Source organism: Zalophus californianus, chromosome 2, assembly GCF_009762305.2.
Source record: "Zalophus californianus isolate mZalCal1 chromosome 2, mZalCal1.pri.v2, whole genome shotgun sequence".
Classification (NCBI taxonomy): Eukaryota; Metazoa; Chordata; class Mammalia; order Carnivora; family Otariidae; genus Zalophus; species Zalophus californianus.
The window spans coordinates 38,089,076-38,107,468 of NC_045596.1; the positions used below are offsets into that span (position 1 = coordinate 38,089,076).

General features: G+C 32.8%; 1 protein-coding gene across 2 annotated transcripts in view; it reads right to left on the bottom strand.

The window, feature by feature from the left end:
• The window catches only part of GABRG1 (gamma-aminobutyric acid type A receptor subunit gamma1), an 85,989-nt gene that overhangs the window by 47,737 nt on the left and 19,859 nt on the right, over positions 1 to 18,393 (bottom strand). For both annotated transcript variants that reach the window (XM_027600581.2, XM_027600580.2), the window contains exons 2-3: positions 17,948 to 18,096; positions 1,423 to 1,490 (exon numbers count right to left, since the gene is read on the bottom strand). In XM_027600581.2, the coding sequence (XP_027456382.1) occupies positions 1,423 to 1,490; positions 17,948 to 18,096 (217 nt within the window). The remainder of the gene's footprint in view (positions 1 to 1,422; positions 1,491 to 17,947; positions 18,097 to 18,393) is intronic.

The following is an 18,393-nucleotide window of genomic DNA, read 5'->3' on the forward strand; positions in this document are numbered from 1 at the left end:
GCGGTTTGTTTAGGAATCCAATTGGGACAGAGCCAGTACTCAAAAAGGTATTGGAACTTTCCTTTTCCTTGGTTTCTTTGCCACTGTTTTGCCTCCATTTTCTTGCCAACCTTGTTGATTCTTTTACCATCTCAGCTTCATCTCTCAGGTCCTTATATGTATGTGTTCCTTAAGGTCTGATATTTATTCCTTTTTTCTTCTCTTTACTTTAAGACTATTGTTCCCATCTCTTAAGAGCTTTAGCTAATTTCTGACAAATACTTGCTCCAGCTCTAACTTTCTCCTGAGAGCTCCTCATTTCAGATTCTCAAATTCAACTTATTTCCACAGCCAATTCCTATTCCTTTGCAATAAGGAGACAAAGATGTCAGCTATGGTGTGGCCCAAATGTTGTCAGTACAGTAGTCAATGCAGGCAGCTGTGAAAGTTAATGACAATCATGTGAATGTCATATTAAGAGAGAAAACGGGGCTGACAGTAATACTGTAGGAATCATCAGACACAGGCAACTATTAGGCATGATGACTATTCAGATAAAAAAGGGGTTAAGACCTATAAGAAAGGGATGATTTGACTGTTGTACTAATGAAAAAAATGAGGTAAGAGAGAAAATCAGCAAAGTTTTAAGAATTATCTTTGGATGGTGTTATGGGCTGACTGGTATCCCCCTAAAATTCCTATATTGAAGCCCTAAACTCCAGTATCTCAGAATATGAATTTGGGATTACCTCAGAATAGAAGATCTATTGCCCAGACTACAGCGACCTCTTAACTCGTGTCTCTAACCCTCTTAATGGTCTTGTCCGTCTTCTACACTGTTGGAAAGTGATCTATTAAAAATATAAATTCACCTATGATACCCTCCTGATGAAAAGTTTCCATCATTTCTCTGATCTAAGGGAATACAATTCATATAACACACACTTCCTATTATGGCTGAGAAGACCCTCCTTAATAAGGACCATAGACATTCTGTCAGCCTCACTCTCTTACTTGCACTTTATGTTCCAGTGTTAATCAAACCCCTGGAAGTTCCCCTGATCTTATCAGGTTGTTGCATTCCTCCATGATCTTGTGCATGCCCCACTCTACCAGCAAGTCCTTTTCCTTCTCTATTTTCCCCTCAGTCTTTCTGGTTATCTCTCTCCAGATTTCTTCAGGGATCTACGCGTGATGGATAGGTGATAATTTTTCATGCCCTAGCATAGTTCCTACCAACACAGCACATTGGAGTAAGAGGTTACACATTCTTAGATATGGGATATTTTAGTGCTATCCCTGAACCTGGCACACAGTCATTTCACAGTTGCCCTGAACTCTTTCAGGATAAGCTATAAGAATTCATCACATATCCATTCTATTATTGGGGTATATACTCAAGAACTCTATGGCAGACAATTATTTTTAATATTCATCACTCACCATATTTATGGGATCAACTGGTCCAATGCTGTTTACATAAACATCAGTTTCAATTACTGTGGGCCTCACTGCAAAATACCAACACAGAGAATAGTCAAAGATAAGATCAGAGGTTGTATTAAATAAATCTTAGCTTTAAATAAATCTTCATAAATAACATTTACCATTTAAATAATAAAATAGTCCTCATTGGGAAATTAAGAAACATCGCCCACTACAAAAACACAAATATCTTTTCAGTTCAAAAATCAATTATGTACGTAAAAGTTAACATTTTTAACTAAAAACGTTTTTTAAAGATTTTTTTAAATTTTATTTTAGAGGGAGAGAGAGAGAGAGCATGAGCAAGGGGAGGGGCAGAAGGAGAGGGAGAAGGAGAATTCCAAGCAGAATCCGTGCTCAGTGTGGAGCCTGACTCAGGGCTTGACCCCAGACCCTAAGATCATGACCTGAGCTGAAATCAAGAGTTGGATGCTTAACCAACTGAGTCACCCAGGCACCCCTAAAAACACTTTAATGTACAACCTAAAAATGTTATAAATATCTAAATCCTTCACTAAAATTAAGGAAGTTAATTCAATAAGATTTATTAGATAATTTGCTCTCTGCTACATGATAGGGTTTTAGAATTCGAATGGATATTAGAACCTAAATATTATGCAATCCTACTTAACGCCTATCAGTGATGTGCTGGTAACTGTTTAATAGCCTTGTTCCCATAGTGGGGAAGCCCTGATTTGTAGATTTTGCCGATACCCATGGGTAAATATTCCCACAATGGTTGATTTAAGGATACAAATGTGAAGTCACTGAACACAGAGTTGGGACAGTATCTAATAAATAGCTATTGTGAGCCAGCAAAAGGATGTTCTAGCACACAATGGGATTTGAAGCATGGTTATGAGGATTAAAGGAGATAATGTCTGTAAAGCATCCACCTTCAGGTCTGATTCTTATGAGGAGCTTCATAAATATTTGTTCTTACTTCTTTCTTCCCTATCAACAACATTCCTTTAGGTTGTTTATGCTGGCTCCAGAATTAAGTGTATTTTTATCTAAATTTCACAGAGTATATTGTATAGATGTCACCATGGATTTCATCTATTGTGTTTTGTACATAACCATTTGTGTTTTCCCAGTTAGTCTTAAATGCTATGTATTGTATATCAGTATTTTTATAGTCTATCAAATGTGTAGTGCAGATCCAGCCTTTTAAGTGTTTAGCAAATGACACGATTAATGAATACCTGCAATAATACTGGATTATGGTTTTTAGTTTGCTATGAAAAATATTTTCACATAGTTTATTTTATTTCCCCTGTCCCACCAAATAAAATATAAAGAATTCATTTACTAATTTGCAAATACTTGTTGAAGAGTGAATATAAAGGGTTCACAAGGTAGACAAGAAGAAGTAAACGATTTCAAGAAGAAAACCTATCATATCTCAGAGAGATTTATATAGAAATGATGCAAACAAAATAAAGCAGAAAAACCTACTAGTAGATTGAAAGTTTCTACAATAAAGTGGCATGTTTAGTAACACTTACTCAGTTCTCCTTTCTAAATTTTATCTGACTTCCCATTTCTGGCCTAATATTTATCATTCTTACAATTCAGACATTATGTTAGACCTGGCAGGACACACCTCCCCCTCTAACACATAGCTAAACCTGCCTGGAGTCTCTATCCACCCCCAAGTCCCCTGTCTTGGAAACTTCCAACCTAGCAGATTTGCCATGCTAGCAAGAATTCAATGGAAAACTTGAGTTATTTTGAAAAACAGTGATTATATAATTTTATAACAATATTTAATTTTATCCTTCGCAATTAAAAAACAAACGACACTTAGAAAAACATAATAATATTTACATAGTTTGGTTTTCCTCAAGTAAAGATTTTATTACATGGTGTATATATATATATACATATGTATATATATATACATATATATATACATATATATATTTTAGCTAGAAAAGTAAATAAGATTTGTTAAAAATAGTTTTAGTATGCAAAAGTATAGGTCTCTAGACCTATACAATACATGGTAATATAATTCAGTCTGCTAGCCAATAATTAGATTTCTTAAATAAGTAGGTCATATGATTTATAGAAGGCTTTATAATTTAACTTAGGCGGATGACTTCTGAGATGATTTGCTTTAATTGTTTGCCATTTATTTTTGACTATGAATTGAAGCCAATAAATACCATATAATTAAGCTAGTTTTAGCTAGATTTACAGAATGAATTTTATGAAAGCCAATTAATTAAAAAAAAAACATAGGTTTGTAAGTTCCATTTGTAAGTATGTTTATTGCCAGTTATAAGCAATTAAGTGCAACGTACCAGACTTATTTAATTAGATTTTTTTCAGTTCATCTGATAAATCAACAAACACTGAACATCTCTTTATTACATGATAATAAGGGTTGAACATTGTCTATGCTGAGAAATAAATGATTCTTGGGGGCATTTTTATTTATAGGACATACTTTTCCCATATATAGTATAGAAAGTTTTAGATATGAGTGATCTATCCTGGTTTCCTGATATCAATATTTCCTTAACCAATCATGAGACAAATATATAATACTAGAAAAGTATTAACTTTTGCATTAGGGCATGAGCCACACTGAAATATTTCATGAGCAACGGAAATCACGTTCCTCTGAGATAAGACAAAAGAAGAATCACATTAGTGAGTCCAATGTAGATCATTGCTATTGATGAAGATATTCAATAGATAACTTAATAAATGTATATTTGCAAACTATGAGTATTTCCTTAGTTATTATGTACCCTATTTTATAACTTGGGGCTGCTAGTATTCCATCTAGTTCTTCGTATGTTTTGTTTTGTTTTTAATTTATTTGTTTGGCAGAGAGAAAGACCACAAGTAGGCAGAATGGCACGGGGAGGGAGAGGGAGAAGCAGGCTTCCCACTGAGCAGGGAGCCTGACTCGGAGCTGGATCCCAGGACCCTGGGATCATGACCTGAGCTGAAGACAGATGCTTAACCAACTGAGCCACCCAGCCGCCCCTCATGTAGCTCTTTAAACTTCCAGAACATGAGGAAGAATAAGCCTGAAAGGGAACTAAAATATTTCAGATTAATTTTAAAACCCCAGCTAGAGATTACATGCTTCAAAATATACAGCACAGAGGAAAACAACAGAAAACTGTCATTGTTCGTTAATAATGACTCATCACCACTTTTATCGATTCATACTATGAACAATACTTGTGGGTGAAATCACTTAAAATATAGGCTTCTTGGTAGAGTGAGTACATTTTCTTAGCTCTATGATTTTCTCAGTACAAAGTTTGTTCAATTGGAGGATTTTAGTGATACTTAAAAAAGAAAACATCAGATTTCCACTCAAAAATAAAAAAGGAGACTAAAAGGAAATTGTCATTCCAGGCCCATTAAATGATCTTTAGGAGGAGGGCACAGACTATGTTTAATTCTTCAACGCACATGGAAATGAAAGATCGTCTTTTTTGTGACAGCATAATGACGGAAAAAAACGTAATACCCTAGCAAATTACATTTTTGATAGATGAAAAGCAGGTAGAGAGGACACTGGATTATTTTTGCAAGGCCTCTTTCTGCATTGTGATTCTAAGTGCTTTGCTTTAAGTATCTCAGCAGAATATAAGATAAACTCTCAGTGAGAATGAATATAAGAATGGACATTCCAAGCAACTTAAAAGAAAATGCAGAGAACAGTAAGAAGAAGCAAAAAAGAATTTAAAAAGAAGAAAGCAGTGAGATCAATGAAGTTTCCACACACAGCTTCCACGTAGCTAAGGCAAAACTGAAGACAGCCAACTGTAGAAATGGGTAATCAGTTTTTAATCAGAAAATATAAAGTAAAACAGATTTTTAAAATATTTCCTAATTGTTTTTAACCATGCTTTCTTAGATGACATATTCAAATTGCTCTAAGATATCTTTAGCAGATTATGTAGCTTCTGGGTCACTTTTGTATATTAATTCAGATTAATTAATTAATTAAGGTGAATTAAAAATTAACTCAGGTCAATTAAAATCTCTAATCCTGGAACATAAGTTTAACAGTCTTTTCTGTTGTAACAGAATAGGCATTTAAAAAAAAAGAAATAGCCCCACTGATTTATATGTTACCATTATAATACACAGACTTTGAAAAAACCATAACTAATATGTTTTTCTTGCCCTAGAATAGACAGAGGGGTTTCTCAACCCAAAGATATCACATTTGGATCCTTCTCCCCAGGCCTTGCTACAAGGAAATGTCAACTAACACTCACCATCTCCTTCTGCAGGTTACATATGGATACGTATGGATGAAAAGGTACATATGGATAAATAAGTTCTTAAGTGCAGTCTAATACTTTAGCCAATAGATACCAACACAATAAACCAGAAATGATACTAACCCAGATTTTGGATAGAAAAAAATGCCTACAAAGAGCTCTTCAATAGTTAAGTCATTTATTAGGTATGCTCTGAGATGAACAGATAAAATGCTACTATGCAAGGTACATATGCCTACTTAAATTTAAATAGAAATTAATTAAAGTAAAAATGTATTCTCTTAGCCATACTAACCATATTTCAAGTAGTCAGTAGCTGATAACCAATATCAAGTATTCAATACACATACATATGAAAATTTTAATATATATTTAATAATCTATTTTAATGTAATATAATCCATACATATATTTAATCAAGTATATATATATTTAATTATTGGAAATGTCATCTTAGGAAAATAGAAGATGGGCTTCTCCTTCTATAGTTAAACATTTCTTTAGACAGCAGACTTAGCAACCTGCTCCTGCTCCTGTGTCTGATCTGGGGGGGGGAAGAAAGTGGGAAGAAAGGTGGAAAGGAATGATGGGATCTAAAGAAAAAAAAGCAGTGGAGTGTCTGCATACCTACTCTTCAGTGTGTCTAGGATATTTTAATTTCTTGTGAGTATAACTCACATCGAAAGAAACTGACTGGGCTAGAGGGATCTCACCAGTTTTTTGACACAAGAAAGTTGTACAGCAGGAGCGTGATCTTGTTGATGAAAGGAGTTAAGGCAGGTGGAAGATAGAACCATCGCAATTTCGCACGTCAAGGAAGTAAACAGTTAATATGCCTATGAACAAACAACAAAAAAAAATCCTACCCTCCTACCCATAAAACTTGTTATTTATACAACTGCTTCTCAAAGTACATCAAGGGCCAGTTGGTGTGTGCCGGAAATGAAGTGAAAACTAACAAGACAAAAGTTTCAACTGCACCCAATTAAATGAACACAAAGACCATTCCTCTTCATATCTCCTACGTGTTCCCATCACTAGGAACCTAGAAGAGTTAAGCAGATTGAATAAAAGAACAGATCACATCTGCTCCCTTCCTCACCCCACCAAGTCCCTCTCTGGTGGCACATGTGTACCTTGTGTCCTGGGAGAGTGATAACATTAATTCTGTTCAGATATTAATTCCTGGATTAGATCAAAGTATATGAATCACTAAAACTGCTTGGAAAGCCATAGACTCTACCCAAAAGGTTGTTAAGAAATAGAAAAAGATTTAACATACAGTAGTTGAAAATTTACTAGAATTATACAACATTTACTAAAATTATAAAACCTTAATGTCAATTTGCTATTAAGTTTAAAAGTCTTCAGTAAGTTCATTATGTAAGTTTTCATAACATCAGTGAAGAATAAAAATGCTAATGAAATTTTGGACAGAAAGGAATGCCTGCAAAGAGCACCTCAACAAGTAAGGCATTCATTATCTATACTCTGAGGAGCACAAATAAAATGCTACTATACACATTACGATCATCACGGTTCTTAGGTCATGTTTAATCTACACTATTAAACTAAGTGATGATGTCACAGATGTACATGGAATTTGAAAGTCCATATCTTGATCTGAAATAATGTTTTTAAAATGCTAAATTGATGAGGTAGAACTGTCAAAATACCTACACATGGAATAAAAAAGATTATATACACTGGCTTCTTCTATTCAGCAAATATTCATTCAGCAAACAGTAAGTGAAACCTTAAATTTATGCTTCAGGCATTGTTTTAGCGACCAGGGATATGGTGATGATCTATTTCAGGGATCTTATTTACAGGAAGAAAAGAGAGTATCAACTAATAATAGTGAAGTATGATGAGTAAAATGGAAGTACAGTTTTCTGCTTCTTATGATAAATAATTGGTATCAAATTAACATCTCAATGAACATGACTATATGATTTATTTAAAATTAAAAAAAATATTGAAAGAATCACACAGCAGCTAACAAAATCAGGATTTGACACAACAATTTCCTGGAAAGAATGTAAATGCAGTGATGTAAGCTCTGCATTATACTGGCCACTTTTCCCCTTTGGTGCATTTGCTGTTTTACTGCACAGAAATGGTGATTAAAAAAGGACAGTGACTTAGAACTTGCATCTGTCTCATTGGGCTGGAGAGACAAAATTGGAGTTCAGGGCTGTCAAGACAGCCAAGACTTCTCTGCAACAAAATGAACAAGAGAGGATTCAATCAGACATTCTCCATGAAATTCCACCTCAAGGTATTCGCTAATTCCTAAATTGTGCATATGCACAGTATGATGCTAAGAAACCAAATATAAATCAGCTGCTAGGCGTCTAAAATAATATGGAGAGATTTCAGCTATTTCCGGCATCTCTGGGGCCATCAAGGAGAAGGTTTCCTAGTACAAACCTCAGGCTATCAGTTGAGAGACTTCAAATGGTTATGCCCTGGAAAAAGGAAAGTTTTACAAAAGGAAATACACCAGTTTGAGCCAAATGAAGGTGATTTCCTTTCTTGACTCTACTACCAAAATTAAAATCCTCTCTGGAAAGAAATAACATCATCTAAATCTCCATTATTTTTAATATACTCTACTGGCATTTAATAAAAAATTAACATACCATAAATGAAACAGAGGTAACTCACCTTAAACCAAGAGAGAAAATGAAAAAGAAAAAGATTTATTTATTTATTTATTTAACAGAGAGAGAGAGAGAGAGAGAGAGAGAGAGAGAACACAAGCAGAGGGAGCAGCAGAGGGAGAGAGAGAGAGAGAAGCAGGCTCACCACTGAGCAGGGAGCCCGATGCAGGGCTCAATCCCAAAACACTGAGATCATGACCTGAGCCAAAGGCAGACACTTAACTGACTGAGCCACCCAGGTGCCCCAAAAAAGAAATTTTTTAAAAAGTCACACAAGTGATCAAGATATTGTGATTATCAGACTTTAAAATAATTACAGTTAATATATATAAGAAAATGATGAAAAGATGGCAAATTTGATAAAATACTTGAAATACTTTAAAAATCAGATGCAAATACTACAAGTAAGAATTATGAAAGTAGAAAAGGGGTCAATAATAAAAAAAGAGAATGAAACACAGAGAGAAACAATGAAAATTATATAAAAGTGTATGAGACATACTGGACATAGGAAAGAGTCAAACATCAGCAATTGGAGTCACAGAGAAATTGAGATAGAAAAAATAATTGAAGAAATATTGGTGAAGAATTTTCCAAAAGCAATCAGAAATTCCAACAAATAGATTCAAGAAATCCTGCAAGTTCTCCCAAATACCAAAAACACAACAAAAAAGTCTGGGAACCTTATATAAAACTGCAGAAAACCAAAGACAAAGAAAACCTACAAACAGAGATTAAAAAAATAGTTTATTTCTAAAACAGCAACATTGTTGTTGAAAAGTGTTTTTTTTCCAACAGAAATAATAGAATTGAGAAGACAATGGAGTGAAGTTTATAAAGTTTGAAAACAGCAGCTATCCTGAGTTTAAATATTCATTGAAAATATCATTCAAATGAAGGTGAATTAAAAATATTTTCAATAAGGGACGCCTGGGTGGCTCAGTCAGTTAAGCGTCTGCCTTCGGCTCAGGTCATGATCCTAGGGTCCTGGGATCGAGTCCCACATCAGGCTCCCTGCTCAGCGGGGAGCCTGCTTCTCCCTCTGCCTCTGCCTCTCTCTCTCTGTCTCTCATGAATAAATAAATAAAATCTTTAAAAAAAATATTTTCAATAAAAACTGAAATAATTTTTTGCCATGAGATTTACAATACTGTAAATCTGAAGAAATACTGAGAGGAATATTTTTCTAAATGGAAACACAGTAAGAAGAAAGGAAAGAATACTAAAGGGAGTAGTTTCTTGGTAAACATTAATTACTTTTAAACACTTTAAAATAATTTTGTTATTTCAAAATACAGCATAAAAACACATAGATATAATATCAAAAAAGGACTAGAGTTTCTGTGGTAAATGGCTTGAAATGTCCTTGAATTGTGATAAAGTTATTGGCTTATGATTAAATCTAATAAAGTAAGAATACACATTTTAATCACTAAAAATGATAAATAATTTTATATTTAATAAGATACTATAAAGAGAAAATAAAACTATAAGTATGGATGAATCCAAATGAGGGAAAGAATAGAGAAGAAAAAACTGTGTAGAGCAGATTAAGCAGATTAGGAAAACAAAACAAATATAAAAACAGTAGATTTAAAATATATATATACAATATTTATCTTAAATTTATCTGCACTAACCACTTTATTTAAAAGAAAAAGATTGTAATACTTAATAATAAAGTAAACAAAATCCAAATATAAAACTTCTATTCAATAAAAAGTCATAAAAATCCTAAATTTGTACATACCTAAACAGTTTCATTATGGGTATTAAGCAAAAACTGAATGGACTTAAGAAAAATAGAAAAATTAATGGTTTCAGTTAGATATTTTTTAATACAAAAACATAAAAAATACAAAAAAGTTGATATATAGATTATTTGAGCAACAATTTAACTTGAGTATGTTCTTGGCGGAAAATCAAATTGTTAGATATCAATAACAAAAATATACCCAGAACACAACCTAGTTTTTTAAATTAAGCATTATTCACTTAAACTAGTCAATGTATCCAAGAAGTAATTATAAAGGAATAAACTGTGAAAGCCTAAAGAAAGGTTTAGAGCAAATTTGTACAAATTTCTTGTCTTCATCTCTTAATATTTCCTCCAAAAATATATAGAACAACAAAAAGGGAAAAATACAAGTACCCAAAAACTATGGCCTCAGCATAACCTGAAGACAGAGAATGCCCAAATTCTAAAACAACTGTAAAAGAAACATAAAAAAACAAAACCACCAAATCCTGGCAAAAAATCTCTCAAGCTCTTTCTCATCTCTGTTCTAATGCAAGAATTTGTAGTAAGCAAAGCAGACTAAGCTAAACAGAGGAAGAAAGAAGAGAGCTACTTACCAAAAGTAGATGGAAGAGGACAAGCGGAGAGAATAAGTGTGCCATGAATCTGAAAGTGTTTAAAATGTGTCCTATGGGGCCCCTGGGTGGCTCAGTTGGTTAAGCGACTGCCTTCGGCTCAGGTCATGATCCTGGAGTCCCGGGATCGAGTCCCACATCGGGCTCCCTGCTGAGCGGGGAGTCTGCTTCTCCCTCTGACCCTCTTCCCTCTCGTGCTCTCTATCTCTCATGCTCTCTCTCAAATAAATAAATAAATAAATAAATAAATAAATAAATAAATAAATGTGTCCTATGGCCAGAACAAGAACTAACAGGAAAGCGATCTACCAATATATGTGATGTGAAAGAGCAGTCTCCAAAATAAGTAGTTTTGGGGTGGAAAAAAAAATGTCAAAAGGGAAAAAAGAAGTGGGCTTTAATAATTGGGTGGTGAGTAGGAAATGAAGCAAAGGCGGGGTGGATTTCATGCTCCTACAAGAAAAGAGAACCAGTGAATTGGAAATCATACCATTCCTCTCCTAGCATGAAACAAATATGCACCATCTACAAAGCAAATTCATTTAAAGTATCTGGCTTTGCTATAATGACATAAAAGAATGTCGATGAATTAGGAATCTTAAAAAACACTTGCAAACTAGAAACACAGTAGGGAAAAAAAGGAAGAGATCCATACAAAATTGTTGCAGAAATAAGAAATCAAGACCCAGGACAAATCAACTATGGAAAATCTCTTCAAAAAATACTAGCCCAAAAAATAAAAAAGTTGTAAGACAATACTCTAAACAGTCAAAAGTGTTCAAACAACCATTTGAGGACAAGAAAAAAAAAAAAAAAACCTTGAATCAGAAATTCAGAAAATAAGTAAAGAAATGTCCTCTCCCCATCCCACACATGAAAAAAAACTTATAGGAAGAAATGACCAGAGAATTGATTGAACTGAAGAAATAGAAGAAAAAGAAGCATAATTTAAGCATAAATTAAGTCAAAAAGCTTTAGATATGACAATTAAGGTCTCCTTTTTAATGTTTAAAGCCACAAGTCACTATGAAGATAATACACAGGATATTTATAAACCAAATAACAAAGCAGCTACTTTTATGAGGCAAAATCTACAAAAGAAGCAAGGAAACACAGATAACATGCCAAAAACTTAGAGTGAAAAGAAATCATTAAATTCCCAAGTCAAAAACTAGAAAAACAAAATAAGGTAAAACAAAATGAAATACAATGAAGGTTGTAATAAAGACAAGGTAGAAATTATGAGGAAGTTAATACAAAAATGGTAGAACTCATTAATAAATGGGATCCTGGGCTTTGGAAGATATTAACAAAGTAGAGGAAAAGACTATTTTAATTTTCTTGGCCAAAAAAAGGGGGTAATAATACAACATATAAAGTAAGAAGTTACAAAAGCAGAAGTAAAGTTTGAAACAGAAGAAACTTTTTAAAATCCTAAGAGACTACTTTGAAGACTTCTTTGCAAATAAACTTGAAAATATAGAAAAAAGGGACATTTTTCTTAAGGAAATACAGATTACCAAAATTCATCCTGACAGAGTATAAAGTATAAAAAGACCAATTTCCATAGGAAAACAAGGTGATTATTTCCAAAAAACATGAGACCTGGATGATTTTACGATGGAATTCTATAAAATCTCCAAAGACCAGTTGTCACTAAAGCTCAATAAATTGCTAGACCTTTGAGACTAAATGAAAACTCCCTACCATGAAACAAATATAAAAAAGATATCTAAGAAAGATGAAGACAGTACTCAAATATAAAATGAAACATGAATATCATTCATGAATACCAATGTAAAATAGTAAATAGTACATTAGCAAATGGAATCCAACACCTCATTGAGTATATACTACATCATGGCCAAGGAGGCTTTACTCCAGGATGCAAATTGTTTCAATTAATATTATTTACCATATTAATAGATCTAAGGAGGAAAATATTCATAATTATTTCCAGAAATACAGAAAATGCCTTTGACAAATTTTAATACCAATTTCCTGATTTAAAAACAAAATCAAGGGGCACCTGGGTGGCTAAGTCGGTTAATTGGCTGCCTTAGGCTTGATCATGATCTCAGGGTCCTGGGATCAAGCCCGGCATCAGGCTCCCTGCTCAGTGGGGAGTCTGCTTCTCCTTCTGCACCTGCAGCTCTCCCTGCTTGTGCTCTCTCTCTCTCTCACAAATAAATAAATAAAATCCTTAAAAAAAGATTTTATTCAAAAAATACATAACTAAAAATATAAAATATAAAAACAAAATCAAGAAAGTTGAGGGATAATTTCTTAATGTAAATCTTTGTAGGACAAAACATTAGTCATTTCCACTAAGATCTAGAAAAAGGCCAAGTTACCTACAATCTCCACTATTACTCAATATTATACTAGAGATATGAGTAAATGCTATTAGATAAGAGACATCAATTAGTTGCATATGAATTGGTAAAGAAAAAATAAAATTATCTTTATATACGATACGATAGCATATTTTGAAAAGTCAGATAATGCTTAAACCATAAAAAAGTCAGTAAAGCAGCATGAGGGTAGTAGGATATAAAATAAGCATTCATAAATCAATAACATTGATACACAAAACTAATAACCAGTAGAGGGCATTATAGTTGAGAAACTACCCTTCACATCAGGGAAAAGATTAAATACTTAGGACTCAATTTTTAAAATGTGAAAAATCTGTATGAGTAAATCTTTAAAATATTTCTGAAAGATGCAAAATAAATATGAAGAATTGCAAAGACAGCCCATGTTCCCATATTAGATGACTCAGTGTTATGAAGATGTTAGTTCTCTCAAAGTTAATTTACAAATTTAACACAATCCCAATAAACAAACAAGTATTATGAATCTTTTTTTTTAGAGAGCTAAATTTATTATTGTTAAAAAATGCAAAAATAGGGGACCTGGGTGGCCCAGTCAGTTAAGCAATCAACTCTTGACTCTGGCTCAGGTGATGATCTCAGAGCCTGCTTAAGATTCTCTCTCTCCCTCTCTTTCTCCCCGCCCACCCCTACTCTCCCTCTCAATAAATAAATAAATAAATAAATAAATAAATAAAAAGAAGCCAGAAAAACTGAAAGGAAAAACAAAACAAATGAAAATATGACATGGAACTAGCCTTATAAGACATTAATAGAAAATGTTTTAGCCTCAATATACTGTTGAATCTCTACTATTACTATAATGTAGTGACACATAGAAAAACAGATGAGGGAATGGAACAGAAAGATCAGAAATAACCAAAGTTCATAAGAAAATGTAAAGTATGAGAAAGTGGGTATCTCAAATAACAGAAGTAAAGATTGATTTCTTTCATAAATGATGTTTAGCCAACAGAAAAGCCATTCAGTAAAGAGACAAATTAGATTCATACTTTGTACCATACAGTAACTCCTAATGGACTAGGGAATTAAATATAAACAAATAAAACCATGCAAGTACTAAAAGTAGCCATCAATGAATTCTACTGAAAGTGAAATATAGCCAGTAACACTCGAGTCAAACTATATTAGAAATGAATAAAATAACCATTGAAGGGAATAGGAAAGATAAGAACCTAAGTTAACTTTGTTGAACAATATTTTAATTACATTCTGTAAAGCTAAAGATGAAAATAATTGTACTTGAGTATTTTATTCCTAGTTAATTTGTTTTCATAGACAAATGACATGTTAAAATTTTAGAACCATATTTTGTATTTACTGGAATTGAAAAGATAAGAAAATATGCTATGGATAAATCAGAGCCAGGTGTCTCACTGTTGGAAAAAGGAATTACAAATAAGGAAAGAGGAAACACTAGAACGAACCCCATGGTGTTTAGTTCGGAAGCAGAGCTGTCAGTATGAACTCACGGTTTATAATACATGTAAAAAGGGACAGATATAGAAATATAGATGCCCGTGAATGTGTTTGTAGAACATGTATTTTCTACTTCTGCTCACTGAAATGGTTCAGAAGCAATAACACCCAATATTAATGAATATATCTACTGCCCTGATCTTGATTTCTAAATACCTTGGAGAAATGGTGAATTTTATTGCTTGGATCAAGATGAGCCAGGAATATCTTATGTACTAAAAAGTAAGGATGTGATCAGAAAATGATGGTGATGTATGAAAGGACACAGAAGCCAAACTATAGGAAGTCCCAGTGCCAAATTTATTTTGAGCAACAAAATAATGATAATAATGGGTTATAAGCTATAAAATAAAACATATGTATAAGTCTACACTGAGTATAAATGAATAGATAAATAAATGGAGGATAAGCCTCAGCTCCTCCTTATAGTAGAATTACAAATAATATGCATAGAAGGAGTGATGATAATAATGAGTCACCATTTGGCACACAGAACAGTAATAAATACTGTAACAGATAAGAATCATTGATGGATACTAGCTTAATGGACAAACGTGCTGAGACATTTTTACATAGTTGACTGTCCTCCTGACAGTACCTCCTCACAACATATGTATTAATCTAGAAGGGAAAAAATAATAACTTTACAGTGGAGAAACCTAGAAGAAACCACACTAAACCAAGTGTTAAAATTAATATCACCAGCAATAGGATATACTAACATCATGTACCTCCTGATAGAACACACTGAAAGGGCACAACATCACTTCCGTGTTATCCTTAGCAAAAATGTATCAACTCAGTGGAATAATGAAAATATCAGACAAACTGACAGACATTCCACTGGCCAGTACTTTTTAAGGTTATCAAGTTTATGAAACATACAGAAAAATAAAAATTATATCAGATTGGAGGAAAATAAAGAGACATGAGAACAAAATGCATTGTGGGATCCTCGTTGTAGTTCCGAAACAAATAAAAAGACATTAGTGAGGCACATGCCATAATCTAAATAAGGTTTGTAGATTAGTTAATGGTATTCTTGATATTGTTTTCTTGACTTAGGTTAGGATTTCTATGGTTATATAAAATGTTAACATTACGGTTAAAGGGTTTGTGGAAATTCCACGTATGGATGCTATTTTATTAAGTCTAAGTTTTACCTTAAAATTAAATAATTAAAGCAATCTGAGAAAACAGCAAATTACATATGAGGAAATTAGATTAACATAATAAGCCAAATGTTATAAAACAATGAAATTTAAGAAAATTTTTCAGAGCCCCCAGGCCGCTCAGTCGGTTAAGCGGCCAATTCTTGGTTTCCGCTCAGGTCATTATCCCAGGGTCTTGGGATTGAGCCTCCCTGCTGGGCTCCCACACTCCATAGTCAGTTTGTGGATTCTCTCTCTTTCCCTCCCTCTGTTCCTCCCCCTGCACATACGCTCGCACTTTCTCTCACTCTCTCTCAAATAAATAAGTCTTAAATAAAAGTAAAGAAGAAAATTTTTCAACAGAGAAAATTGACAAAGCCAAATTTTGATTTTATGACAATACTAATAGAATTGAAAAAGTCTTTCAAGATTGATTCATAAATAAAAGAACAGATTACTAATATCAGAAATGATAAAGGGGAAAAAAACTCAGATCCTAGAAACATTAAAAATATCACAAAAGTTATTATGAAACAATTTAACACTAGTAAATTTGAAAATTTCTATTCCGTAAGAGGTTCAGCTTACTAAAAATGACTATTAAAGTAATTGAATTGTTAAAAAATTCTTCCCCAAATTAAACTCTAGGCCAGCATGACTTCACCAAATAATTTTCCCAAATATTTAAGGAAGAAATAGCATCCATTTTAGATAAACTCTTTCAAAGATGAAAAGTGAGGGAAGACAGAACTCATTTGTAGACCTTAGCATGATCTTGGTTCCAAAACTGAAAGAGACATTACAGGAAGTAAAATAAATGGCTAATGTCCTTTATGAACATAGATGTAAAATTCCAAAACAAAATATAAAACTGAATCTAGTGATATTTATTAAAGTTACCATATCACAACTAAGTGCCATTTATTCCAGATATGAAAATTTGGTTTAAGGTTTAAAAATCAGACAGTTACTTATAGAATAAATGGTAAGTAGAATAAAGGGCAATATACTAATCCATATGATTATTTCAATAGATGTACACAAATTATTTGAAATATTAAGGAGGAAAAAAGAACTCTGGCAAAATAAGAGAAAGGATTTACAAAGAATGTCTTAAAAAAAGAAGCCTACAGCAATCATACCTAATAGTGAAACATGAATTGCTCTCCCCGATATTAGGAACAGACCAAAACTATCCAAAATTTACTCTAGTCTTAGCCAATGCAACATGGCATGAAAAAAGTATAATTTTGGAAATAAAGTAAAATATTCATTATTTGCAAATAGATACTATTTGCAATGTAGTCATTATTTGTAAGTCATTATCTTTGTAGAGAATCTAGAAGAATAAAACAGTAAGTAATTAAAATTTCACAAGGCTCCTGTGGACAAAGTAAATATGCAAAATAACTTTTTTCTATATACTGCTAATATAAAATTAGAAAATAAATTTTTAAAAATCTATTTACACTTGCAACAAAAATTCCAAATACATAGAATTAAATCTAGTAAAATATATTCAACACTTCTTCATAGGAAACAATAAAAATACATATATAAATAAAGAAATACATGATGCTCATGAATTTAGGACAGTAAAAATTCAGTATGGTAATGATTTCAATTTCCCCATAGTGACCATAGATTTAATGCAATCCCAATGAAAATGCTGGCTGGTTTATAATTTTTGTTTGTTTTTAATAAGTCATTGGGGGGGACTTAGAAGTTAATTATTATAAAACTTATACATAAATGCAAATGACTAAGAAAAACAAAGTAGGATTACCAACACCATTACCGGCTTATAATTAATTAAAACAGTGCTGCATTGGTACAAAATTAGCACCCTACTTACCTTTCAAATATTCTCTTTTATGAAATACCTCTTAGCTTTTCAGGCAGTTTTATCAAAACTTTGCTATTGTACCCTTTATTGTAGCAGTTGTAAAATAATTACATCAAAAATATTTATATGCCTTTCTTCCCATGTCAGACTGTGAATTTCTCAACAGTGCCAGTTTAACTAATAATTATCAAACCTAGCAGTCTCTGACATACAGCAGATACGCAAGGAATATGAGCTATATGATTAAAATAACATCAGTAAATAAGGTTTCCATAGTCACCAAAATCCCAAACAGATAACTCAAACTTACCTCCTATATCTGGGCGAAGTTTATTATCATAGCCTTGAAGCAATGAGTTGAGAATTTGTGTTATATCTCCTTCATGAATCTTTGGTGCCAAGACCCAGGTTTTGTTCACTGTTAAATCCTCATCATCTTCGTCATCCACTTTATCAACACTAAATAATTCAAAAACATTTGAATGAGAGAAAGTTCAACCAAATTCTGTATTGAAAAACACAGTTTAATATAATCACAATTATTATAATTTTGTTAGGAAATAGTAAGAGAGGAAAATGCATTAATAATATTTTACATTCAGTAAGGCTAATGATTTCCTCATATGAACCATCCTGATATAATAATACTCAAAAATTAAGACTTCAGTACAAGAAACATAACACATAATATTGAAATAATAAATTAAACCTTGGCCACCACAGCTGTCATGTCATGTTGACTCAGGTCACGATCTC